The 27826-nt window shown below is 40.5% G+C and overlaps 1 protein-coding gene across 3 annotated transcripts in view; it reads right to left on the bottom strand.

Moving 5' to 3' along the window:
* LOC129195071 (disintegrin and metalloproteinase domain-containing protein 12-like) overlaps positions 1 to 27826 on the bottom strand; it is a 102455-nt gene that overhangs the window by 8400 nt on the left and 66229 nt on the right. For 2 of the 3 annotated variants that reach the window (XM_054800791.1, XM_054800804.1), the window contains 14 exons: positions 23819 to 23895; positions 23403 to 23589; positions 17510 to 17578; positions 17364 to 17435; positions 17078 to 17247; positions 16309 to 16393; positions 14588 to 14736; positions 11016 to 11193; positions 7105 to 7194; positions 6836 to 7031; positions 6647 to 6755; positions 3247 to 3445; positions 3100 to 3177; positions 4 to 202 (listed from right to left, as the gene is read on the bottom strand). In XM_054800791.1, the coding sequence (XP_054656766.1) occupies positions 4 to 202; positions 3100 to 3177; positions 3247 to 3445; positions 6647 to 6755; positions 6836 to 7031; positions 7105 to 7194; positions 11016 to 11193; positions 14588 to 14736; positions 16309 to 16393; positions 17078 to 17247; positions 17364 to 17435; positions 17510 to 17578; positions 23403 to 23589; positions 23819 to 23895 (1858 nt within the window). The remainder of the gene's footprint in view (positions 1 to 3; positions 203 to 3099; positions 3178 to 3246; positions 3446 to 6646; positions 6756 to 6835; positions 7032 to 7104; positions 7195 to 11015; positions 11194 to 14587; positions 14737 to 16308; positions 16394 to 17077; positions 17248 to 17363; positions 17436 to 17509; positions 17579 to 23402; positions 23590 to 23818; positions 23896 to 27826) is intronic. The other variant, XM_054800796.1, reaches the window with a different exon arrangement.

Genomic DNA, 27826 nt, shown 5'->3' with positions numbered 1-27826 from the left:
TACCTGCCAGCCTGATGGGACCGCTGTCCACGCTGCCCCCAAAACCGGACTTGTCGCAGAAGGGGGGTGCCCAGTGGGCCTCACAGTGACAGTTCTTGTTGTTGTTGCACACCTGGAGTAACGTAATGAAACAATTCCCATGATTCCCATGAAAACATACTGGTTCCTTCCTGCGATCATCAACTTTTCCTGTCCTGCCGAGCTGCAGTGGATGATAAAAGCAGAGAGGGTTCCTCACAGGATAATATGGAACAGGCGAGGGAAACATCTTCATGTCATTTATTCCTCACTCCTGCAAGGCTAACACCCTCCAAGAGAGCACCATAATATGATATCATAATAAAGCTGCTGCTGTGTTCTTGTAGCAGGTAATAAATAGCATAACAGCCCCAGGAAGTAGAGACTTACAGCAAGACCACCCACTGATCGTCAGGTACAGCGCAACCCCCAAATGTGTTCCTACTTTGTGGAGGTTTGTGTATGGTTAAAAAAACATCTAGATTAATGTGTATTTATTAGGGGTGTTGTTTTTTTAAACATAAGTACACATGAAACAAGGTTTTTCAAACATAATTACTAGGGATGTTCAATATTGTCTTTTTTGCCAAAAAAATATTCAAATAATATTCGATAGTGTCCAACTCTCAATTTCCGATTCCAATATCAACTGATGCCGATACCAATACGTGTAACATCACATATGTTTTTCTTGAGTAAAATTGTTGCGAAGTAACAATACTCTTAAATGAGTGCAGTTGTTTGTTGGCTACTCCACCCATCTCTGAGTGGATAATGTATGACATATTTTATATATATATATTTTATATATAAGAATACATTTGTGTTTCTTGTGCCTTGATTTGATTTTGTTAATTTTGGAAAGATTTAATTTATTTTTAGTTAAAGGGGTATCGTTTAAGATACACAAATTTGCTGATTATTATTTTAACTTTCATATTCTTATTTTATATTATTATTTTTCCATACACAGTATATACAGCATATACATATATATATATATATATATGTATATATATATATATATATATATACTGCTAAAAAAACTTAAAGGAACACTTGGAAAACACATCAGATCTAAACTGGGGGAAAAATGATCTTGAATATGTTTCCTGATAATAAGTGGGTGATGTATTAGTAACAAAATGATGCCACATCATTTGATAGAATTGAAAATGATCACCCTATAGAGGGGGGAAATCAAAGACACCCCAAAAATGAAAGTGAAAAAATGATGCAGCACACTGGTCCATTTTGCTAAAATGTCATTGTAGCAACTGAAAATGATTCTCAGTAGTTTGTGTGTAGGTTCTGACAATGGGTCCAAGGATTTCATCCCGATACCTAATAGCAGTCAGGGTGCCGTTATCTAACCTGTAGAGGTCTGTACGTCCTTCCAGGGATATGCATCCCCAGACCATCACCGACCCACCACCAAACCGGTCATGCTGAATGATGTTGCAGGCAGCATAACGTTCTCCACGGCATCTCCAGACCCTTTCACGTCTGTCACATGTGCTCAGGTTGAACTTGCTCTCATCAGGGAAGAGCACAGGGCACCAGTGGTGTAGTTGCCAATTCTGGTGGTCTATGGCAAATGCCAATGGAGCTCTACGGTGCTGGGCAGTGAGCACAGGGCCCACTACAGGACGTCGGGCCCTCAGGCCACCCTCATGGAGCCTGTTTCTGATTGTTTGGTCAGAAACATTCACACCAGTGGCCTGCTGGAGGTCATTTTGTAGGGCTCTGGCAGTGCTCATCCTGTTCCTCCTTGCACAAAGGAGCAGATACCGATCCTGCTGAGGGTTGAAGGACCTTCTACGGCCCTGTCCAGCTCTCCTGGAGTAACTACCTGTCTCCTGGAATCTCCTCCATGCGTCCAGGTACCACAGTGATGCCCTGGTTCAGATCTGGGAGGAGATCCCCCAGGACACCATACGTAGTCTCATTAGGAGCATGCCCCGACGTTGTCGGGCATGCGTACAAGCACGTGGGGGCCACACAAACCATTGAGAATCATTTTGAGTTGCTACAATGACATTTTAGCAAAATGGACCAGTGTGCTGCATCATTTTTTCACTTTCATTTTTGGGGTGTCTTTGTTTTCCCCCCTCTATAGGGTGATCATTTTCATTTCTATCAAATGACGTGGCATCATTTTGTTACTAATACATCACCCACTTATTATCAGGAAACATATTCAACATCATTTTTCCCCCCATATATATATATATATATATATATATATATATAAATATATATATATTTATTTATGTTTTCATAAACTTGATTCACGTGTGCTTATGTATAAAAAACATTGACGAATGTGTATTTATGTTTTAAGACATTGATTCATGTATACTTATGTTTAAAATACCTCGATTCATGTGTTTGTATGGTTAAAAAAAATGGATTCAAAACCTTGATTAATGTGTACCTATGTTTAAAAAAACCTTGATTCATATGTGTTTGTGTTTAAATATCCTTCATTCATGTGTACTTAACTTTAAAATAGGTTGATTCATGTGTTTATATGGTAAAAAATGGATTCACGTGTATTTATGTTTACAAAATGTTGATTCATGTGTACTTATGTTTAAAAAAAACTTGATTCATTTGTATTTATGTTTTAACAACCTTGAATCATGTGTATTTGCTTTAAAAAACACTTGATTCATGTGTATGTATGTTTAAAAAGATGTTTTTTGTGCAATATTGAAAGCTATTTCAGGAAAAGAACTTTGCCTGTGTTGATTTAATGACCATGGCAGAATGCAAAACTCCCTCTGACTTAAAACTTTGCCTCATGAGTAATGAAAATGTTGGGAAAGTGCAACATGAAGCCCTGGCTTGAGTTTTTGGGGACAAGGACGAGCAAGCATTGATGAATGGCTCTTGGAGCTAATCATAACTGAAGCTATTACGGCTAATTGATTGGGCCTCTCAGCGTGTTGGATGATTGATGACGAGGCTTCTTAATGACACGCCCCCTGTGTACTTAATTTAATATGGATGGAGGAGGGGGGGAGCGTTGGACTCTCAAGTAAATAGGATATATGGATAGAGCTTGAGCGCACTCACCCCTCGACCGTTGCACTTGGCAGCACACTCATGCACGCCAAACACACTGACGTTCTGGCACTGGCGATTCAGGCACATCTGCAGGCACAACAACATTCAAAAAGGACCCTCCAGGGAAACGAAAGGTTCGTCAATGGCGAGACTCACCATTCTGTTGCCGCACTTGGTGCCCGTCAGGACCAGGCCGGGGTCTGGCATGTCGTCGCCAAGGTAGACGTGTGTACCGCGGCACAGGATCCTCCCACCTTCCTGTAAGGGGATGTTGGTTTCTATGGAGACGGCGTTGGTGCCGATGACCGGGCGGTTGGCTCCTCCTTGACACTGGATTTTGCCACACTTGGCGTCCCTGTGGACACAACGGACAAGTAAATATAAACAATAATGTATGTGTTTTGTTTTTACAACGATAACACACATTTACATTCAGTCATTCTCTACCTTGCTTCATGCACAACCTTCAATTAAAGCTACAACTAACAACTAACTCCAATGTTTATGCATGTTCTTTCATTGAATTTTTTTTTTTATGGCAACTGCTTGCTTTATCAGTCATAAAAAATAAACATGGCATTGGCATTTTGCTTTAAACTAGGGATGCTCCAATCAGGATTTTATGGTGCCGATTCCGATACCAATCATCCATGAGTGAGATTGGCGGATACCGACACTGATCACATGGATTAACTGTAGATTTTTCAATGTATTTATGTGGTATTGGCCAGGGGCACTGTTAGTCAATTTCAAGGCCCTCTGGCAAATAGGTAATTATGAAACAATAAACTTTTGGGTGGATTGTCTTTTTTTTTGCCTTTATTTGTGCTATCTTTTTGTACTATTTGACACAAACCTGAATTTAATTTGATGCATGTTTTGGAGTAGTGTAATACAAATACATACAGGGTGTCACAAAAAGTGGACATCTTTTTAAAAGCAATTTTTTTTTATTTTTTTGAGAATGGTACGACCGTTAGTCGAAATTCGGCTACAGGAGGTGCAATGTGGTTTTTGTCCCGGGCGCGGAACGTACATTGCATGGCGCTACAGAGGTTTGATTCACTCCAGATGTGTCACCTTTATTGATAGCGTGTATTTAATTTCCGCATAAATGCGTGACGCAAGAAACACTTAAATGTGCACCCTTACTTATATATCCTCCTGACGACCAGTAGTTCAAATTTGTCCTCTGTAGAGGACATTTGTAAACCTAAATATCTCCCACCCAGTGCATCCAATCGCACCAACTTCTTTCGTGCTTTATAGAGGACATTCAGAGCTTTCCAATGATACCAAATTTGTAGGGGTGGGGCTTTGTTACCTTGACTTACCCACAGAAGAAAATGGCTTCCCTCAGTGCAAGCACTTTTTATGGGAAGAGGAAAAGTAAGTGTTGAATACTTTTTATCAAACACATTTTGTCTTGAAATGCTGTTGACATTTTATTTATAAGACTCTTATGAACACGTTAAAGTGTTGTTTGAGTTATTTTAAGTGTATTTGAGCCTAGTATTAAAGTGTTTAAAAAATGTCCTCTGTAGTGGACATTTGAAGTTATTTCGTCCATTTTGCTCTTTTTTTCCCAACTGACAAGAAAGGGAGTCATTCTCAGAAGCAGAGGGAATTTTACTGCGGATTGTTGATGGAAACTCAGACATTGAGTTATCTGATGAAGATGATCAAGATCCACTGTTTGAGGCAGAAGTAGAGGAAGATGATGTACACAAATCAGCGTGAAGTACTTGTGTCTGGAGCAACGTTAAATACCACACCTGAAGAACTGAAGACATTCTTTGGGAATTCTATTTACATGGGCTGTCTAGGATATCCAAACATTCAAATATATTGGGCCTCAAGTACTAGAGTAAAAACTGTGGCGGAATCAATGACCAGAAATCGGTTTTACAAATTGAGAAACTCCATCAAGCTCGTCAACGACCTTGATGTTTCAGATGAAGAAAAAACAAGTGATCTCTTGTGGAGAATCAGGCCCCTCTTGAGCAAAGTAAGGCAAGGATGTCTGAGTCTGCCAAGAACAGGAAAATTGTGCATTGACGAGCAAATGGTTCCTTTTACTAGTCGATGCCCAGTGCGCCGGCAAACCAAACCCAACTGGACTGAAGGTATTTGTCTTCGCTGCACCAACTGGTCTAGTTTTGGATTTTGTGGTCTACCAAGGCAAGACAACTTTCACAGCTACAGGAGGAAAGGGCATCGGGGATGGGATGGTGGATGAAACACATGCATCAAGGTGTCGCCAATCTGGCTGCAACAGTAAAACATATGTTATGTGCTCCAAGTGCAAGATTTTCCTTTGTGTTTCCAAGAAAGCTTTTTGAAGTATCGTACCAAATAAGCATAATAGAGCAAAAGTGAAACAAAAGAAAAGAGATGATGGACAGTTATGTTTATGTTGAACACTTTATCAAGTTGACTTTTTGATATTTTTGTTGGACTAACTGTTTCACAATGAAGTTCCGTTTCCCCTGTATTGGGTTCCAATGTCCACTGTAGAAGACACATCATAGCTTAAAAACAAAAATAAAAATTTCAAAAATTTCTTTTGCAGTATTCCAATTACTTCACATAGATTGGGGAATTTCAAAATTAATGTGATTGGACAACATTTTTTTTCCTTAGCAATTAAATACAGCAACCATGTCGCTAAATTGTCAACATGGATCTCTTCTATATATGAGGCGTTTTATGAAACAGAACTGGTGCTTGAAAGCTGGCGCTTCAGCAAATGCAATGAGCATCAATAGAACCGCTCGATGACTAAGTTTAGGAACAAGTCCAAACACCACAATGTGGGTTGATCTGACAAATCTTTAAGTTGATCAGATGTAGAATTACTACTTGGACTTGGACATCTATGCTCCGATGAAAAAAACAGCCACACTCGCTGACACTGACGCTGTCAACACCAAGGTAGGTTAGATTGCCAGGTGTGCCTAAAGCACTTTAATGTATGCCTCACACCTTGCCACTAAACAAGAAAAGGATTTATGTTTAAAAAAAACAACCTTGATTAATGTGCAATTGTGTTTGGCTGCACAGTGGTGTAGTGGTTAGCATGTTGGTCAACAAAGTAACAGTCTGGAGATCGGTACTTATATTATACTGTATATGTACTTATATTTAAAAAGAACTTGATTCATGTGTACTTATGTTTACAAATCCTTGATTCATGTGTACTTATGTTTACAAATCCTTGATTCATGTGTACTTATGTTTAAAAATCCTTGATGCATGTGGACTTATATTTAAAAAGAACTTGATTCATGTGTACTTATGTTTACAAATCCTTGATTCATTTGTACTTATGTTTACAAATCCTTGATTCATGTGTACTTACGTTTAAAAATCCTTGATTCATGTGTACTTATGATTAAAAAAAATAAGCTACATGTGCATGAAAGCAAATTCTTCACTTGGACTGATTTATGTAACATATGGTCACATTTAAGAGTGTCTCTACCTTGTGGCCAAGTTGGTACATTACAGTTCCTTCTTGCAACATGTGACCTTGAAAATCTCATATACTTCTTACCGTGCGTCGCATTTGGCGAAGGTGCCTTTGGCGTCCTTGCCACAATTGCCATAGGGGTCCCCCGCTGAGTTGACCCTTTCAAAGCAGATCCCTGGAGCAGCCTTGGCCCCTGCAGCACACACACACACACACACAAAAGTTCTTACAGGACCACCGAGAGGACACGAGGAAATCTGGTAACAAGTCTACCTTTTCCCCAGAGTGTCACGCACTGCTGCTCGTGCGTTTGGCATACGCCGTTGTAGCAGTAGCCATCCACGCTATTGCAGGCGTGGCCGTCGTGAAGGTAGACGTTGGAGGGGCAGTGGGGGCTGCTGCCCGTGCAGAACTCGGGCAGGTCACAGGAGTTGCTGGACTCGCGGCACGGGGTTCCCGCTGGCTTCAGCTGCAATTCAAATTCAGGCATTTGGCGGAGCTCTAAGTCTACTTTTAGTCATGATCATAAAAAAAATATGTACCTGACAGTCATGGCAGCACTGTCCGTGGGCGCACACAGCGTCGCCCTTCAGGGTGCAGGTGGTGGCGTTGCAGCAGGGATTCATGCACTCCTTCACAGAGAAGCAGAAAGTCAAAGCAAAACATCATAATGTGGAAAGTGGATTATTCACAGCAAATAAAAGCAGCAGGATATAAAAAACATCAGCTTTTTTTTTATTATTATCCATTACGGTGATTGGATTGGCTTTTTTCCCCTTTTTTAGTCTGCTGGAAGTCAAATCTCAATAAGCTTCTTATTGAAAGAGACCCTCATATTTTATATACTATACTGTATAGATATTTATAGCAGCAGATAATGCTTGATTTATTACATTCCATGGCTTATACCTTATATTTTATTGATATTGAGTGCTTTTCAAACATCCTTCAACATGTACAAACAAAAAAATATAAAATCAAGCGTTAATGATCTACGTACAAAGCAAAGTAAAAAATATTATGAAAATTATGTGGGGGGGAAAAAGGTAACAAGGTGTTATGGTTTTATATACATGCTATGACCATGCAGTAAAAGGCAGATTCATCATAACATGGAATACTTCTACTGATCATTTTAAATATTACCGGAACTTCTTTCTTGGGCGCATTGGTTTCACAGAGCCCAGAGACAGGAACTAAGGCTACTTCCGTCAACAACAGCTGCATAAAAGCGTGTCTGTTTGCAACTACTAATCACGGCAGACTTTGTGAGAGCTGCCGCCGCCGACTCCATTTGGACAAATGAGGATCCAGAACTTTATCTTTTTTAGCCTAAATATACGGAGGACGAGCTACAGGTTTTAGAAGCTGAGGTGGCAAGTACAGTGAGTGAAACGTCAGAGCAGACGGGGGCGAGAGAGTCAGGACTGGCATGACTTGGTGGTGGACATGTGGGGCTTGCCAAGCCAGGTCGACTGAAATTGAGTGTTTCTGCTGCACTGAGTGGCATACAGCGTTATCATCGATGGAAGGGCATTGTGTGTATGGCGAGGAGGACATAGCTCAAAGAGAGTGCATCACAATGAGCGAAAGATTGTTAGCTCTAAAGCAGGGCCGTACAGTGCGAGCATTTCACGAGTACGTTTTTCAATCCTTTCATTCGCATTTTGCTCCTGAAGTAAGTCCATACAAAGTGAATCAAACTAGAGTAAAATTTCCGTGCATCTGTATAGAAATGCACAAGTCTCCTACAACTTTTTTTTGTTCACATCGGCAACTCTCGCGTTGACGCGCAATAACGTCTCAGCCGCACAAGCTGCACTCTAGCTAACTCTAACTAGCGTTATCAGTTGGATACTGGAGCGCTGCAGGAAAGATGACAGCTCTCTGTGAAGTAGTGCTGTCTCACTCATGCTCAAAAAAATATTTTTTTTCCGTTTGTATGCATCATAACTTCCGAATTCCCACGTGGCGCGCATTAAAAGAGAAAGTGTTTCTTTCGTCATGCATTTACTCTACAATCAACAAGCGGTCACGAGAGGCTTGCCGCTGGAGAGCACCTCCACAAGCCCGGTGTGTGTGCACCGCAGTGGAAGCCTGTAGCCAGCCTTTGTCTATAGCGGGGGTCATTTAGTGATATTGTTATGAAAACACAGCATGGGCACACTCATTTGTTAACACGCATCCCTTCCTGTGAAATATGTAAACCAGGCTTGGCCCGCGGGCCATTTGTGGAGTGCATTTTTTTATGGGCACCTGAACGGCACATTGTAGAAACAAAATATAAAATAAAACTGGAAAATAAAACAAAAAAGCATAAAGTAACAAGAAAGAACTAAAAGTTGTAGAAGAGTTGATACTAAAAACCAATAACATAAATACTTTATTTTAAATAAATTGATTGAAAGACTTTTTTAAAACAAAAAAACATGTACATCATGGCCAATTATGCTGAATTGACAATTCACAAATAAAGAACAAGATAATAAAAACATTATAAAAGTGTCTCTAGGAAACCATTATCGGTTTGCTGTTGGTAGCAGTTTTTAAGGATTCCATACTTTATTTGATGTCACGAATAGATGGTCACATGGCTACAAGAATGTGAAATTATCTTTTCATTGTGTAAATGATCATTTTGATGATGGTTATCTATCCAGTTTCTAAAGCCAGCATTGCACACACATATAGACAAATAACATGACAATGAAATGTCGGGAATTGAAAAGAATTGGTGGGAAAACGAGAAAGTCACTATATTTATAAATTGTATTATTATTATTATTATTATTATTATTATTATTATTATTATCATTATTATTATCATTAACGCTGTTCTTCTTGTGCAGTGTGATAAGTGGCCATTAGTAATGTAATAGCATGAGACGTGATGCCAGTCGTGTTATGTGGCTGTATGTGTAGCTTAGTACATGTGTGTACAGGATGTAGCTTAGTACATGTGTGTACAGGATGTAGCTTAGTACATGTGTGTACAGGATGTAGCTTAGTACATGTGTGTACAGGATGTAGCTTAGTACATGTGTGCACAGGATGTAGCTTAGTACATGTGTGTACAGGATGTAGCTTAGTACATGTGTGTACAGGATGTAGCTTAGTACATGTGTGTACAGGATGTAGCTTAGTACATGTGTGCACAGGATGTAGCTTAGTACATGTGTGTACAGGATGTAGCTTAGTACATATGTGTACAGGATGTAGCTTAGTACATGTGTGTACAGGATGTAGTATGCCAGGCTATGTATGATACATTCATATTTGTGGACCAAAGTCCCCGGGAGATGTAGGCCTTGTGATGGCACTGTGTTTATATGTACGAGTGCACATGTGTGTTACTTTGTACGTTGTTTGAGTGTTAATAATAAAATTGTGTTATTTAAGACATTTTACATTGCTCCTAAATTTTTTCATTTAGGACCACCTGTGCTCTTAGTGAAAAGGTTACGTGTGCAGCCCTGCGCTACAGAACCCAGCAGTTGTAGAAACTTTTTTCCACATACCGAAAATCAACTGAAAAAGGAGCTCCAAGACAGCTGGACCAGATGGACAACTGTCCATTGAGTAAGTCACCACGATACTGACTGTGATACATGTAGCACATACCGCTCACAGCTATATACACAGTTTATCTAGCTGTGTACAAACAAAACATGGAATGTGAGCTAATACTTTGCAGATCATTTGGTTGTCTATTCGTAGTTATTCACATGTTTGTTTTTGTTTCCCAGTCAGTACAGATTGGTGTCCTATCACATTGTTTTAGAGTGGGCCCATTACGTCTCAATAGTGACGTGAGGCGCTGGGTCACTACACCAGAAAAATGGATCTTTGTGCTAGCTCCTACAATAACAATGCCGCTGACACTTGGTTTTATCACAGGTCAGGTCAGTTATGTAAATAGAACTTTGCTGGTGTTTTTTGGAGGGTTTTCTTTTCGGGCTTTACAGTCAAAATAGGTGTGTGCCATTACGGGCATTGTTAGCTCCCACATGCTAGCTGTTTTTCTCTCTTTAGAACGCACAGAAAAAGGAAAGATGTGTGGTCATATTTCACATAAGGATTGTAGATGATGGGCAAAATTCAAAATTTTATATCAGTGTTTCTGTTTTCTTATAATGGGACACTACTGTATGGGGGACAACCTTAGTTGGCCTTTGGTGACTGTCTGAAAAGACTTTCTTACAATGATGAATGCCACATTTGAATGAGAGCTGGGAGGCCCAGATTGGCGTATTACGGACACCTCTGGGCCTCAGGAGGCTCGTGTTAGCTCATGATGTTTGCAGGCTGAATGTGTCCCTGCATTGTCTCACGTAGACAATTACATTATCTGTGATAATAAAACATTGCATGACTATGTCCCCTGCCTCGCAACAATAATAATGGTAATAATAGTAATAATAATAATAAATAAAAATAACAAAAGCTTCCTCACCTCCAGCTCTCCGCAGTCGCATTCCTCTCCTTCCTCCATGTAGCCGTTGCCACACTTCTGCCCGCCATAGAGCACCTTGACCTCAGGCATGTTAAAGAGACACATGCCCACCCCCTTGTCAAAGCTGGCCGTCAGGTCCTTCTTGCTGCAGCTGCTGAACACGGTGGGGAACGGGTACCTGAGAACCACCCAGCACGCAGAGAAAGATGCCTCATCATGATAAGCCTGATGCAACTCCTCATTACTGGAACAGCAATGCATTTGCACAAAAGTAAAACATATGGCGTCTTTTCAGTGTTGTTTTTGGACAAGAGAGACAACGACCACGCCTGCCAAAGATGAAACATCCTCTGGTGATAAGCCTTTCCAGATGACGTACAGTACGTGCGATGGTATCACTACACCATAAAGAACAACTTTATGAGGCTTTATCATTATTATTGTGAACGCACACAATAAAGCAGGGCCACAATGGGGCGGCTCTGCACATATTTTTCACATTTATGAGTTTTGGCACTTTAATGGACACTTGACTTATGGAAAGGTGCTTTTTCTTTTCTAAACATCATAGTAATGTAATGAGGTGCAGGAAGCAGATACACCATACTGACACTGTGCAACAAAAAACAGGTATCTCCATGCAGAGATATTATGGGTGCACAGTAATTATTGGTCCATTATGACGAATCATGATGTCATACAGACAAATCTGATAAAAATAAATAATCATGGCGTCCATCCTGTGGGACTTCTTTACACCACCAGCCACCTGAAACACCAGCATCGTTACGACGCTGTTTTGAAAGCCTACCAGCCAGAGCTGTTGAAGAAGCGGCCCCACAGCTAGCACAAATTACAGTTAAATCTAAGTATAAAAACAAGAAAAAAGCTAGAAATAAGTTATCAGTTATCGGTATCGGTCTTGAGAAGCAGAAAGTTGTCAGTATCGGTTTGAAAAAAAAAAAACATGCATCTCTAATTTAAATTTGGAAAACAAATAATGACAAAAGGTTTCACCTTATATAACCCATTCATGAAAATATTTTCAAATTAAAAATGTAGTGAATTTTTCAGTTTACGTCATTAATTCCATGATGACTGTTGCATTCTTTGTCACTTAGCTGGTTATCCTAGTAATCCTCGACTCTTTCCCTATGTACAGTAAAAGCTCGGCTCTACTTGGCCCACTGTGGTGCAGTTTTCCACTTTAAAATACTTAGCCCGAGAAACTGTGAAAACCACACAGCATTGAATGCATCAGCCGGACCAACACACACACACTAATAATGCAGGAGCTGTTGGTGAAGGTGACAAGGCCTAAAGGAGACTGGAAACAGAGCGCTGCACCAAAGTGGAGTGTCTGGAGGCAACAGCAATATCGGAGGGCATTCTCATGTGTTTACTTCTCCACCGTAAGAAGACCATATTTATCCAAGAAGAGATTGAGGGCAGCAGAAAAAGAAAGCACTGCGGAAAAGCAGCAACAATGGAAGCAGCTAAAGACATTCTCCTGTGTTTACTTCTCTACTGTAAGAAGGAGACATGCATTTGTACAATGAGGAGGCCGATTTTATCCGAGAGGAGACTGCGGGCAGCAAAAATACGAAGCACTGCAGCCAAGTAGAGACTGTGGAGGAGGGTATTCTCCTGTGTTTAATACTCCACAGTAAGAAGGAGACCAAATTTATCCAAGAGGAGACTGAGGGCAGCAATAAAATGGAGCACTGCGGCATCATGGAGACTGTGGGGACAAACAGTAACAATGGAGGAGTGTATTCTCCTGTGTTTACTTTTCCACAGTAAGGAGACCAAAGTTATCAGAGCAGCAATAAAAATGGACCGCTGCGGCAAAGTGAAGACTGTGGAGACAAACAGCAACAATGAAGGAGACTGAGGGCATTCTCCTATATTTACTTTACTGTAAGAAAGGGACATGTTTTGTCCAAGAGTACTGCAAGGAAATGGAGCATTACAGCAAAGCGGAGACTGTGGAAACAAACAAGAATGGAGAACAACGGTATTCTCATGTTTACTTGTATGATGGTTGGGGACAGTGAGGAGGCTGATTTTATCCAAAAAGACTGAGGGCAGCAAGAAAACAGAGCACTGCAGCCAAGTGGAGACTGTGGGGACAAACAACAACAATGAAGGAGGGTATTAACATGTGTTTACTTTTCCACAGTAAGAAGACCAAATTTATCCAAGAGGAGACTGAGGGCAGCGATAAAACAAAGTACTGCAGCACAGTGGACACTGTGGTGACCAACAGCAAAAATGGAGGAGGAGGAAAATGAAGACTGTGGAGTGCAATACTGCAGCAACGAGAGCTACAGGCATTCATTAAAGGCATTAATATAGCAACATGTACATTGTTGTCATTGTAGTTTGCAGTAAGAGCCAAAAAACTGCATTAAAATCGATTTTGTGGCTTTTTAAAGAAGAAAACTGTGAGGCGCCGAGGGTCAGACTCTTGGGGGGAGTCACGGCTTCGCTCCTGGCAGAGTGCACTGAGGTGGAATTAGCCTCAGAAACAGAAATAGTATGATAGGAGACTTGTTGTGTGTTTAAATGCATTGCTCCGCTAATCCCGGATTAAAGCGCTGACAGCAACATGAAGGATTATTAGCACAGAGAGCACTGGATCATCTCTCTTTCTGCCAATGAAAAGCACACAATCTCCAAACAAACACGTATTTATTTCCAACTCTACGTTGCATCCCAACACATACTCATATTGAGAAAACTGGATGGCTTGAAATATTCAAAGGCGATGGGTGTTCTAAGCGGACCCCGACTTAAAAGTGTGTAACAGGCAGTTTTCAGCGGTATTTAAGTATTTATCCGTTGCTGCAAAAAGATTTTCCAACATTAAAGTTGCATGCGTTTCAAAGAATAGTGACTGGCTGCGAAGGAGGAAAAGACACAAAAGCATAATTTTTTCTGTTGAACCGTTCTTGCTTCTTTTAAAGAAGGTCGAGAAAGCTGACTGCTCCATAACAGAGTGGTTGTTTTTCATGGGCTTGATTCAAACCAAAGACAAAGCAGAAACACACCAGTCTGGGTCTCCTGCAGACCAGAAAGACCTTGGCTACACCAAATGTTTCCACATGAAATACTCTCGACACTTTTGGGTTAAACCAGCTGATTTACTGACATAATTCAAGGTCCCAACTGGGTTTAATAACATTTTTGCACAAAACTACTGTATGTCTGCCTCCACACCGCTAGGTGGCTCCATTAGCAGCTTTCTTTACCGGTCAAACTACTGTTACATCACAAGGTCTGTTCTTCAGACCTCCACACAGGGCCGTGTGCTGTACCTGGACTAATCATCCTTCCCCAATCCACAAAGACTCATGTAGCTGCAGGCTGTTAGCTCAGCTGCAGCAGCTGTTCCAATCGGCCATAAACCCCCAAAATTTTCTGGCGTGCTTGAATGGCGGCAAATGTTGCTGCTCCACAGATGCTGACTAACAAATTGTTAACATGTGAAATCATGTTTTGACATGAGAACAACCTACGTGGAATACGAACCGGACCAAACAAGATATGATAAGGATTATTTAGCTCACCCAGTAGAGGGAGTCATGATGCAGCCTCCGCGGTCCACCGTCACCCTGCAGCCGCACCCTCTCTCTGGTGTGTCGTGGTTCATCCCGAAGTTGTGGCCCAGCTCGTGGGCCAGTGTGACGGCGGCGCCCAAAGGGTTGTCTGAATGATCCTGAAAAAAAAGCAAATAATAAACATGTGTTTAGAAATTAGTTGTTTTTAAAGGTCCCACATTACATCCTTGCATAATGCTCTATTTTCTTCGATATGGTAGCTTCCTTATGAGCTGTGCGGAAGGCAGCATTGTCTTCCAATAATGCCATGATATCGTCCTGCAGAAACTTAATATCGTTGGATAATGCTAGATTTTCTTCCATAGGGTTTTTGACCTCCTTAAGAGCAGTGCGCACGGCAGCGTTTTCTCTTAGTGCCTTGGTATCCATGCTCAGAGCTTTAATTTCTTCCATAAGGTTTATGACATCATCATGGACCCCCACAATCATTTCCACAATGGTGATGTTCTGCGTTCATTTTCATCTCTTATGTCAGACAGTCATACAAATATTGCTTTGTTTGTATAAAATCTTAGCTAATTTGTGATTGCAGACACATCAGTTTTGCTCTGTTAGTGGTGAAATACGGTCTTGTATCTCATTCATCTCCTTCTTTAAGGCGTGTAGTATCAAATCTTTGCTCTTGAGAATATTTTCAAGTTCTGAAACTGTTTTTTCATTCAAGTCGTCGTACTCCTCCTCATCCAACAGCGAGACTGACCCAATTTCTGATTTTGGATCCGTAATTCAAACGCTTTGTGTTTGGCTTTGTTGCTAGGCAACTGCTTTGAACTTCAGTAGTTAGCCGGTTAACTTGACTTGACTATCAGCATTTTTAACTACATTATTTCAAGGAATCTGTACCTCTCGCCTATCCGGGTTAAAATTGAGGGAATCAGCAAGCAGTTCTGATCTTGTTTTCATGAAGTGTAGTCAGGAAAGCACCAAACTAGTTCAAATTTCTAGTATCATCAGCAGAGTTCTTGCCACTTGCATCCTTTCCAGTCAACAGCAGGGGAAAAAAAACATATTGGACATATTTTTTCCATGCATTTTAATAAGCAATAGTTTGAAATGTATCTGTGCTGAAGCACAAAACACGACACAACAATTATATGAAAGTAACAACATTCAAGGCCTGTAAATGGAGATTCCAGATGGTGTGGGAATGGATGCTTAATATGCTAGCAGGGGGGTGGGGGAAAAAAAAAGCAATAACATTCATAAGGGGGAAGACAGTTATGAGCTCCAACACGGTCTGTAAACAACAGGACACACGTCTTGGAGTAAATTAGCTACAAAACGTGTTTCAAACTGTACACCTGCACAATCAAAAGAGATCTGCAAAATTTCTGTGCTTTCTGGCAGCCCACTGAATGCACAAGTGTACCTAATGAAGTGAGTGCTAAAACATGCTCTGTCATCAAGACCAAGTTCCCACTATAATTCTTGTGCCATCTGTGATGATGACAGCATAGAAACATCTGGAAATAAGTTGTAAATTACACCACCTGCTTCAACCACTCTGGAGCCACAAAGAGTGTATAAAATAATAATGACTGTCCAAACGTAAATGATAGGCCATCCTTGTGTTTCCACTCTGGCACTGGTATCCTACAAACACTTAAATAAATACACTTAACTGCAGCAATAAAAGCAGCCAACAGTTGCGTAATGGATGCCATAATTACCATGACAATTCCTCCAGACTGCTCCGCTGTGCACATGCTCATGATGGGTGCCATGCCGATGGTAGTACCCTGGAAGTAGACCCCGCTAAAGAAGGCAAACACATAGAATATACATCATGAAGTACACATGTATTAGAGTTAAATGGTTAGATATTGCCAAATCTGTGTTTGTTTTCTCTTCCTGATGTTCTAGAGCAGACCACTTCCTGGTTTATGTAGGGTGATGTAAGAGAGAGAGATGTTTTTGTGCACATGTTAGCCAGCTACTTTGTGGTTTGAGAAGGATGACGTATATTGGACCTTACCATTTTTGGGCAAATTACTAAAATTGCACATTTTAGAAAAAAGCAATAAAATAAATCAGGGTGCCGTATTTTATTAGTTTGTTACCAGCTAGCAAGATACTTCCTGGTTTAATGACGTAAGGTGGAAGGACTATCCCATTTTCTAACAGTGGGTGGCATGATTCTATCGTGACTCAAATGGCAAAAAAAGCGGAGTGTCGTATTTGTTATTCGTCTTTTTGGTAGCTGGCAGGCTAGTTCCTGGTTTAAGGAGGGTGGGGGAACAGTATCATTTTCTGGTGGTGGGTGGAATGACTTAATGACTCAAGAGAAAAAAACAAAATAAATCAAATTAATAAGTCATTGTCATATTGGTTATTCGTTTCCAGTTTACAGTCCCACTATCACTCAACTAATCGATGTGCATTTTATCCAGATTGGCACCAACTACCAAAACAAGCGAACAAACGGCCATAAAACAATACCTGATGAGCTGAGCGTTGTCATGCGGCTTCAGAGGCAGCAGCTTGACTTTCCTCCAGTCCAGGAACTCGTGCAGGGTGGTGAAGGGGTCCTGGGTGATGGGACACTTGTCCACGTCGCTCCACACTTCCAAGCCAACCAGAGCCACACGGATATTCAGGGCCCTGTAGAACTGATGTGGAGGAGTTGGAACTGATCCATTCATTCATAATTCAATCCTCCTCAGTTATCAGGCGCCATGTGACCTCTAATAAATGACACCTTCCTGCCTGTTGATGTGATTGTTACCTTGTCCACATAATTGGCGATCTCAGCCAGACGCTGCTTGACCTTCTCCACGTCCTTGCCTTGCTTCTGAAACTTGACATTGACAAAGAAACCAGAGGTGATTGTCTTGTCATTCACAGAGAAAGGACTTTCTACGCCGTGCTTACCTCTCTGTTGTCAGCCACGATGATCAGTTCCACATACTTGGTCGTCGTCGTCTGGGTGTGGCGCTTGTGCTAGAGGTGTAAAAGTAATACATTTCATATTTTACTATGCATTAGTAAATTGCTCGAACATACAAATAAAAAATGTTACTGGTACAAGAGGAGCACCAGTGGATGCTGCATAACCTTTGGTAGAACATCACATCACATCATCTTATTTGGGATGACTTTCTGCAGCAGATCCAGGGCGAGGATTTGAGGCGATGAGGTTGGCTTGTCGCCATGCCGCCAGCTGCTCTCGTGATGCTCGTGTGGGCAGAAGCACTTGTCTCGAAACTGCCTTATCAGCATGTCAAACTCAGTTTGCACACTGACACTGACCGTGTAGATGCTACATTGGTAGAAGGTTTGCTCACTGAGCTAGTACACTTACAGTGGGACTGCTTTTGGTGCCATTTTTGCCACCACTGTATCCAATAATTAAACCTATGACGTACATTAGCGTACAAACAACTGACTGTCCTGTATTCACAGTACTTCTCTGCATTTAATCCAAGAGGAGACTGCTTTGAGCTACTGTCCTGACTGACCAAACACACAGTGGTCTTCTTTCCTGAGCCTCTTCATTCTCGCTGACCTGCCTGCCAGGATCCTCCTGCCTCTTATCTATCCTGCTGCTTAGATAAGCCGGAACAGGCTGAAGTGTTCTCCAAATACGCCCCTGTGGCGACGACGCTCTGTTCAAGTGAACTTGTCAACCTTTGCCTTGAAGCGCTGCTTGTTTCATCGCTGTCGCTGCAAAGTCAATAATGCATCCAATTTGTTCTTGATGCTGGAAAAAAAGAGTGCAAATGGCTTTGGAAGGAAATATTGTTCATCCCTTAGGTCCTGTTTTATGCAATATAGGCTGCATTAGTTTTCATGACGACATGAAGACAAGTAAAAAAAAAAAAAACAAACTCTCAGGTGCTATATTCTGCACATCTTTTTCAGCAACACCTTGCTGGCGTTATATAAGAAGTGATGAGGACCAGCACTTTTCTTCTTTTTTTGACTCCCTCACTCATTGACCAGCTCTGTCAGGATGCCACTTATCTCTGGAGCCTTGAGCGTGGCACTTGGCGACTTATCAAATCAGGCCCGATGTTGCATGCTGAACAGGACTCGTTTGCATGTTTGTTTGTTTTTTTTGGAAGAAGGTCATTTTTTTTGTTTGCAGAATGAGACCTGAAGTTTGGTTTGGTTTGGTTTAGTTTATTTGAACAATGGAATACATCTGATGAATCATTTTTTCACAGTTCCTCATGTCCAAAAGGAGTAGGAAGAAGCAAAGCTTATTTAATCCTACCCCTCATCCATTGTACATCTAGTACAGTACATGTAGTTCACTTCCTGCATTCCATGTCATGTTTTCTGTGATAGTCAGGATAATACATAATAGATAACGGTAAGACACCCCTCCCAAAGAAAAAAAAAAATATATATATATATATATATACATTAATAATAATAATAATAATAATAATAATAATAATAATAATAATAATAATAGATAAATACATAAATAAATAAATGCTTAAAATAAATATGAATAAAGAACAAAACTTTTTTTTTAATAAAAAAAAATAACAAACCTGACAGAACAATCATTGTGATGATCAAGACTCTTCTGCCTTGTATTTAGCAAACATCAACTGCTTGTATTGTTTTTTGAATTTGCTCATCTCTGTACATTGTTTGAGTTCCTTACTCAATCCGTTCCATAATTTAATTCCACACATGGAAATGCTGTGGGTTTTCAGCGTTGTTCTCGCATATAAATGTTTTAAGTTTAATTTTCCTCTAAGATCATATTTCTCCTCTCTGATTGAGAAATACTTTATTAGGTTTTTGGGTAACGAGTTGTTATTAACTTTATACATTATTCTAGCGGTTTGAAAATGAACTAAATCTGCAAATTTTAATATCTGTGATTTTAAAAATAAAGGGTTTGTATGTTCTCTATACTTGGCATTATGAATGATCCTCACTAATATGTGATTTTAAAAATAAAGGTTTGTATGTTCTCTATACTTGGCATTGTGAATTATCCTCACAGATCTTTTTTGCAGTACAGTGAGTGAGTGAAGATTGCTTTTGTAATTATTTCCCCATATCTCCACACAATACATTAAATATGGTAATACTAAGGAACAGTACAGAGTGTGGAGTGATTTTTGGTTAAGAACATATTTTGCTTTATTCAATATAGAGATATTTCTCGCCACCTTTTGTTGTATATATTTAATATGACATTTCCAACTCATTTTTTCATCTAAGATAACCCCAAGGAATTTATATTCTTCTACTTTTTCAATATCCACTCCATTAATTTGTATTTGGTCGTACGTATCCTGGTTGTACACTGATTTCTATAAAATTTGGTTTGCAGTTTCAGAAGAAAATGAATAAACATTTATACATGGATGTACCTCAAAATGTTGTGTGTACATGATGAGGGCTACTGCTAATACTTCAATTTAGTAATTCAATATTCAGAGACGTTTATACACCTTCTTTTTACTTATTATCGCCTGTAGTTTCTGGCTGCGAGGTCCACAAAAGCAAAAAACTACGAGGTCTGTAAACGTTGGAATTAACAGCAGTGGCTGCAGGAAACCTCCTGATGTAGTTATTAATCCACTCTACAAGATATCAATAATTTGCATTTAAAGCATCATGAGTGGTCATCCAGCGTCTTTATCTACCTTTGCATGTGCTTTAAAAATGTTCCTACTCAGTTATTGGCGTGAAACTCAAGTGTGTTACATTTGCAGCAATGTTGTGTGCAATATACTTGTTAATAAATGACCATGTGGTCAAAGAGAGCTAATGTTTTACTGTTCACTGTTCCTCATGCACTCCAAAATCATTATTAAAGTTTTCAAATTTTTTAGCTATAATTACTTCTCGGTATTTTATCCAAGAGGAGACTGAGTGTTGCAAGAAAACGAGGCGCTACAGCAAAGTGGAGACTGTGGAGATAAAGAACAACAATGTAAGAGAATGTCTCCTGTAATTAGTTTTCTGTTTGTTATCCAAGAGGAGACTGAGGGCGGTAAGCAAACGAAGCACTGCAGCAAAGAGAAGACAAACAGCAACAAGAGTTCGATTTATCGTACCAGGTTTGTTCTTTTTTAGTTCACAAGTAATACAAAGAGCAGAGCATCTGTTCCAACTTATTGATTCCCTTAAATACCTCTGTGTTCACAAGGGTAGCTCTCTCCTTTGTCGTCCTCCATTACCTTTGTGGGCTTTGTTTAGCAGAAATCTGTCAGCCTTCGTTAGTTTGTGCTTAATCTTGCTGAGTCCCATTAATTCAAAATGCAATAAAACATTTTTGAAAAAAAAATCCGCCTGGGAGGGGAAACAACAAATTGGTCAAGGCAGTTAGTGTTTTAAGCGCCACATGTTTGGCGTCGTTCCTACAAAACACGCCCGATGTCGATAGAACCTCTGTCCAGGGAATGATTTGTAAAGATGGAAATCAGCTTGAAGGAGGCAGGAAAGTCCCTCGCTGGGGTTGAATCACGTTGACCTGATGAATTAGGGCGTTCACTCTCACTCATCAGTCAGATAAGAGATCACAAGGGTGAGTGTTTTCCACTTATCTGCATTAATCATCTTTAAGGTCACTTAGGATTGACACACGCCATGATTTGTCCTCCTGTTTAAAGAAGAACCGGGGGACACACAGCGAGGTGCCGAGCTTTTTAAAATAGCACACACATGTTGGCCTGAACCCTGTTTCAGGGCAAACGCTGCTATTTAACAGACCATGTGCTTTCAGCGTTTATCAACCCCAGCTGTCTACTTGATACACTTCTAATCAGCACCATTAGATCAGATGGGAAAGATGCGTGAATAATTCAACAAGTGGTGGCATATATAAAATATGAAGCAAGTCTCCTAAATTATTTCCAATATCTACATTGCAAATTTGCACAGGGGATTCAGGTGAGGAAATGCTGCATTTGGCTTGGCTCATTCCACTCAACTCAGTTTGGGGCGCTCATTTTTCCCATTGAAAAATAGCACAGTAACAAATCAGTTAGAAAAAAAACAACAGTGGAGGAAAACAAGGGTCTCGTGTATGAACTGTATTTACTCTAAATTTTATCCAAGAGGAGACTGAGGGCAGCAAGACAACTGACCTCTGTGGAAAAGCAGAAAGTGTGTGGAAAAATAGCAACCATGGAGAAAAATTAGGGGGTTTCTGTATTTACGTCTCTGAATTTGATCCAAAAGGAGACTAAGGGCAGCAAGAATGCGTACAAGTGTGGCAACGCAGCCACAAAGGAGACAAATAGCAACAATTAAGGTGAACAAAGCTTATCCTCTATTTACTTCTCAACATTTTATCCAAGAGGAGAATGCGGGAAGTAAGAAACCGAGGCGGTGCGGCACAGCTGACTTCTTGGCATTTTATCCATCAAGAGAATGAGGGCAGTAAGAAAATGAGGCAATTTATTGCTTACCATTTTATACACAAGGAGACTAAGGCACAGCAAGAATATGTAGTGCTGTGGCAAAGCGGCCACATAGGAGACAAATTGCAACAATGAAGAAGAACAAGGGGTAACCTCTGTTCCTCTCAACATTTTATCCAACAGAAGAATAAGGGAAGTAAGAAAATGAGACACTTTACTTCTTAGCATTTTATCCAAAAGTACTAGATTCAGGGCAGCAAGAATATGTAATACTGTGGTAACGAAAGCAGCTACAAAGGAGACAAATAGCAACAATGAAGGGGAACAAGGGATATCCTCTATTTACTTATCAACATTTTATCCAAGAGGAGAATGAGGGCAGTAAGAAACCGAGGCAGTACGGCAAAGCTGTTTACTTCTTGGCATTTTATCCATGAAGAGAATGACGGCAGTAAGAAAATTAGGCATTTTCTTAGCATTTTATCCAACAGGAGATGAAAACTGAGCACTGAAATAAAGCAGTGACTGTGGAGAGAAGAACACAACAATGGAAGAGAACAAGGGATCTCCTGTATTCATTTCTCTGCATTTTATCAAAGAAACAGCCAAGTGGAGACTTGGGAGTACAAAAGTGCAGCATCCAGAGTTACGGCACAGCAACATTCGTGGTCATTTCCAGCTGGCAGTAGCAAATCTGCTAGATCACCTGTGGTTTATGTATCTGCTAGGCACACTTGGAACCCAGGCAGACCAGGGATTATTTCTAGTACCTCACAGCCAAGCGTCAAGTAGAGCCGTGTCAAGTAGAGTATTCTGTTTTTGTTTTCTGGCAAAATTGAGACAAGCCTTAATATTATTTTTGTTCAGCAGTGGTTTTCATCTTGGAACTCTGCCATGCAGGCCATTTTTGGCCCATGTCTTTCTGGTGGAGTCATGAACACTGACCTTAACTGAAAAAGGTCAGGCCTGCAGTTCTTTGGATGTTATTGTAGGGTCTTTTGTGACCTGTGAGATGAGTCATTGCTGCGCTCTCAGGGTAATTCTGGTTTAGCCAGCCACTCCTCGGAAGGTTCAACACTGTTCCATGTTTTCACCATTTGTGGATAATGACTGTCACTGTGGTTCGCTGGAGTCCCAAAACTTTAGAAATGGCTTTACAACCTTTTCCAGACTGATAGAGCTCAATTAATCGCACTTAAGTTATGTTTTAACTTTTTCACACAGGGCCATGTTGATTTGGATTTTTTTTCTCCCTCAATAATAAAAAGTTTCATTAAAAAACTGCATTTCAGTTGTGTTGTCATTAACTAGTACTTAAATTTGTCTAATGATCTGAAACATTTAAGTGTGACAAACATGCCAAAAAAATAATAAATCAGGAAGGGGACAAACACATTTTCACACCACTGTATATCAATCATTCTCACCCTGGTGCTGAAGGCCCCCAATGGGCTGTGGCCTGGCGGTGCACCTGGGTAGGATATGTTCAAGTCATGGCCGCAGGTGCCAGGGGCCAAACTGAGGTGGTCAGTCCTGTAGATCCAGTGAGTTCCGTCTGTGTGGTGGACCGACGGTTCCAGCACGTAAGATCTGCCATCCAGAGATATCAAACCCCTGCAGACAGACAGAGGAGATGATCCGTCTCTCTGAAAGGTTATTTTCTCACTATTGCAACATGTATCCTGCAGCTGAAGCTCATTTCCATAAAGCTGAGGGGATCTTTATCAGGAAGAGTATTACTACCTCTTGCAGATATGACTGAAATTCCTCAAAAATTAGTTTAGCTGGAAAAAAAAAAAAAAGTTCAAGGCTCCAAGAGTGAAGATAAGTGGTGGTAACTTACTTCACCCCGGTGCAGGTACTGAGGCTGACGTCCGAGTCGGCGTGATGCTCCACCTTGCCGTGGTAGTAGCAGTTAGCCTGCAGGAAACACGGGCAAAGAGAGTCTAGTAAGCGGGAAAGTACATGTGTGAAATGTAAGCTAATTAACTGCAGGGGCAAGGTTAGCATGAGCCGGTGTTTCCTATCACGAGCTCTTTCACGGACCACCTGTTAAGCTGTGAGGGAAGTTGTAGCCGGCAGTGAGAGGGTGGGGAGGAAGTGGCTGGTTTCTAGTCAAAACAGACCACTGACTATCAGCACTACTTCTACTACACTCAAAATGCTGTAAGTAACCACGCCAGTAATTTGCGATGTAAAGTAACACGTATTGCATGCTTACCATCCATCCGTTGTGTAAATACCCTTCATCAAAATGTAGGTTAAGTATTAGACGTGTGTGAGTACTGCTACACAAGTAGAACAATGACAACTGCCACTCTCAACTGGTGGGTCGAAAACCCATTTCAATAGGTTGTGCGTCTTAAGGCGAGGCAAGGCAAGTTTATTTATAGAGCACCACCCATACACAAGGTAATTCAAAGTGCTTTACAGAAAAGAAGGATAAAATGACTTCATAAAATCATTCCATAAAAACATAAAATCATTCTAAATCATTCCATAAAATTCCATAAATGATTCCATACAAAAAATAAGAATAATAATTAAAAATGAAGAGTGCAGATAAAATACTTTCAGTTGTCAAATGCACAGCTGAAAAGAAGTGTTTTCAGCGTGGGTTTGAACATCGGCAAAGTTGAGGATTGTTGCACATCTTCTGAAAACCGTTCCAGATTTCGGCAGCATAAAACTGACTATGTGTTTAGTGCTGACTCTGGGCACCTGCAAGAGACCTGTTCCTGAGCTTCTCAGAGCCTGAGATGGTTTTTATGGCTCTAAGATGTCAGAGATGTACTTTTGCGCAAGACCATGAAAAGTAGTCCACCCTGCTGGAGACAAAGGCATGGATTAGTCTCTCTAAATCTGGCTTGAACACTATTTCCTTGATATTGGCAATGTTTTTTAGGTGGTAAAAAGCTGAGTTAATGATTTCATATCAGTGGTAAAGTTGAGATCTGAGTCCATTATTTCCCATAGACTTCTAACCTGATGATTAGGTTTTAGAGAAAGAGTCTCAAGGTGGCTAATAACACTTTCTCTTTGCTTCTGTGGGCCAAAGACCATTATTTCAGTTTTGTCTTGAGTTTAGCTGGAGAAAATTGTTTTGCATCCACACACCAATCTGTTCGATGCAGTGACAAAGTAAATCTGCAGGACCATGTTCCCCTCCAGTCAATGACACGTAGTTCTGAGTGTCTGCATAGTTGTGGTAGGACACATTGCAGCTGCATATCAGCTGGCCTAAAGGCAACATGCACAGCTTGAACAATAGCGGCCCCAGCATTGACCCCTGGGGAACCCCACAAGTCATAGCCATTTGGTCTGAGACACTCTATTTGATATGAGGTTTAGCAACGCAGAGGCCCTTAGTGTCCTAGACAACAGCATTGACTCTGTTGGGAATAATAACTACGAGCACCGATGGTGGAGGCCAAGCTGGGGGAGCTTTGGTTGGTGGAATGGGCTGAGGAGGTAGAGGGGCCTATTTCTTTTTGCTCTTGCCATGTCAGGAGTGAGTGGAACCATTTTATTCCCCGATTTCAACAAGCTTTCAAGACGGTCAGGAAATGTCATGGGAGATGGAGGAGACAGGAACAGTAGTGAAGCATCTTCATATGGTGTAGATGCAGCAGGTGGGTCCCAGGCCTGTGGTGAGGACTGTGGTGAAGGTGAGGGAGGAGCTGCTGCATCTGAAAGTGAAGGTCTGGATTCTGGAGGAGAGACTGTGGTTGCTGTGGCTGAATCCTTTGCTGCACACTTTCATTTGGAGGTAAATGTGGACATCTTTCCACTGGGAGCGTTTCATGAAGTCCTTTTTCGGTTTCTAAGGCCTTGCTTGCAGCACACTCATTTCTTGCTGATATATCTGACAGCTTTCACAAGAAGACTTTGGATTACTCCTCCGGGCAAGTTGCGAGAGTTGTAGTCGCTGGCTCGTCAGATATGTCGGAAGAATGAAAAAATGATTTAAAAAGTCTTGGTTCACTTAAAAGAAAATAAAGTAAATGATCTCCAAAATTGGGGAAAAAAGTAAAACGATTCTAAAGAGAAAAAAAAGCAGGAAGCGACAGAAGCAAACAGGAGCACACACATCTGCACTCGACAGAAGCAGGATGCACTTAATCCTGCGCTTTTTATGCAGTGGGGGTGGGGTGTAATACTGCTATAAGTGGCAACAATGCTCTGTAGTGCTATTTGCAGTGCTAGCACGTATACAGATTTTTCAATGTACAGTTGTTCCTTGCCACATCGCGGTTCGAATTTTGCGGCTTCACTCACGCTTTTTCAAAAATATATTAATGAATTCTAATTTGTGATTGAATATGGCCTATTAGTCAAAAAATATGCATGTTGTATGTATTTTTGCCTAAATTAAGCATTTTCGAACATAAAAATGCTAAATCGAATGAAACACAAATAGAAGGCACTGAAAAGACGCTGTGTATGTAGTATGCTACACTGGACGTGGTCAGTAATGTTACTGTAATACAGTATTTGGTGAGACACACAAGCACCAGACTATCAGGCTTTTATTGCAGGTTTGGATGATCTCACAACAGGCACAATAATCCCTAATGAAAACGTGGGCTACTGTTGCGGCCGTATTACACACCAAGCTAAAACTCAACTCTGAACCCCCGACATCACTTCTTGTCCGTCCCCCATTCAGCCCCCTGGGGAATACATTTATAGCAACACACACAAGCACAAGTCTTATTTATCACTTGTATGGCTTATTTTGTGTTATTATGTCTAATATATTGGGTAATATGTGTGTAAAGGTGACGATCAGGGTGTTAGTTCATGTCTAGAGGGTTCTAATAATGTATTCATCTAAAAACTGTATTTACAAGGGCGTAAAAAGGTTTTCTATGCTCTAAATAAAATATTCCATTTATAAACAATAGGGCTGTCAAATGGTTTTAAAAATTAATCAAATTAATCACAGTTTACAATTAATCATAATTTTACTGTATTTTTTAACAAAAAGATAAATGACAGGACACAATTTTATATATTTGCATCTATTAACAGCCCCAAATGAACTGAAAATTTCACTTATGCTAAAAGATACTCCATGTCTGAAACTATAAAACACCAATTTCTTTAATAGTAGCAGAACATTTGAATCACACTTTAACCGTGTTATATGAGCCATTATGGGTGGCATTCAAAGACATCACAAATTTGTTTAAGTTTAATTCAGTGTTTTGAGTGTATATGTATTTCCTGGGATTTTCGAGCATACTTAAATGCAGAAAAATGTACTTCCATAGTATGAGTTACGATAGTCAGTGATAAGAATGTCCACTAGGTATTTTTCTTTGTCTCTCTGTTTATTTAGACCACCCATACACGCATATAATAAAGATGATGTTGTGATATTCCGAGTGCCACTGAATGCACCTCACTGTTGCCTTGTGACAATGAGAGCGTGTCATACCGAGGAAGACTAGAGATGTGTTTGTGAGTTCAATATACATATATGGTTCTGGAATTGCACCGCTGTTGATGTGTTCAGGTCAGAATAAAGCTATAAAAGAGCGTTAGACTTTGTGGGGACACTGTTGTGCCTCTGTGTGCCGTCACAACAAAGAGGGGTGGCTTGACATGGTGCGCATGCGTTAATTATGCTAAAAATTTTAACGTAATTAATTAGATAAATGAGTTAACAGAAATTCACATATCACTGCTGGGTCTGAAGCAATTAACTGCAATAAACAAGGGATTACTGTACTAAATCAGCATCAGCTGGTTGCTGCTTGTTATTAACGGGTGATGGTGGGTCCCACAGCCAAACCAGTTGACAACCACTTAATTTGAGTGTTAGTGACCCAATTTAACTAACCAG

The sequence above is a fragment of the Dunckerocampus dactyliophorus genome, chromosome 2 (genome assembly GCF_027744805.1).
Source record: "Dunckerocampus dactyliophorus isolate RoL2022-P2 chromosome 2, RoL_Ddac_1.1, whole genome shotgun sequence".
In the NCBI taxonomy this organism is placed as follows: domain Eukaryota; kingdom Metazoa; phylum Chordata; class Actinopteri; order Syngnathiformes; family Syngnathidae; genus Dunckerocampus; species Dunckerocampus dactyliophorus.
The sequence above is the reverse complement of the archived record's forward strand: the minus strand, read 5'-3'. Positions and strand labels throughout refer to the sequence as shown.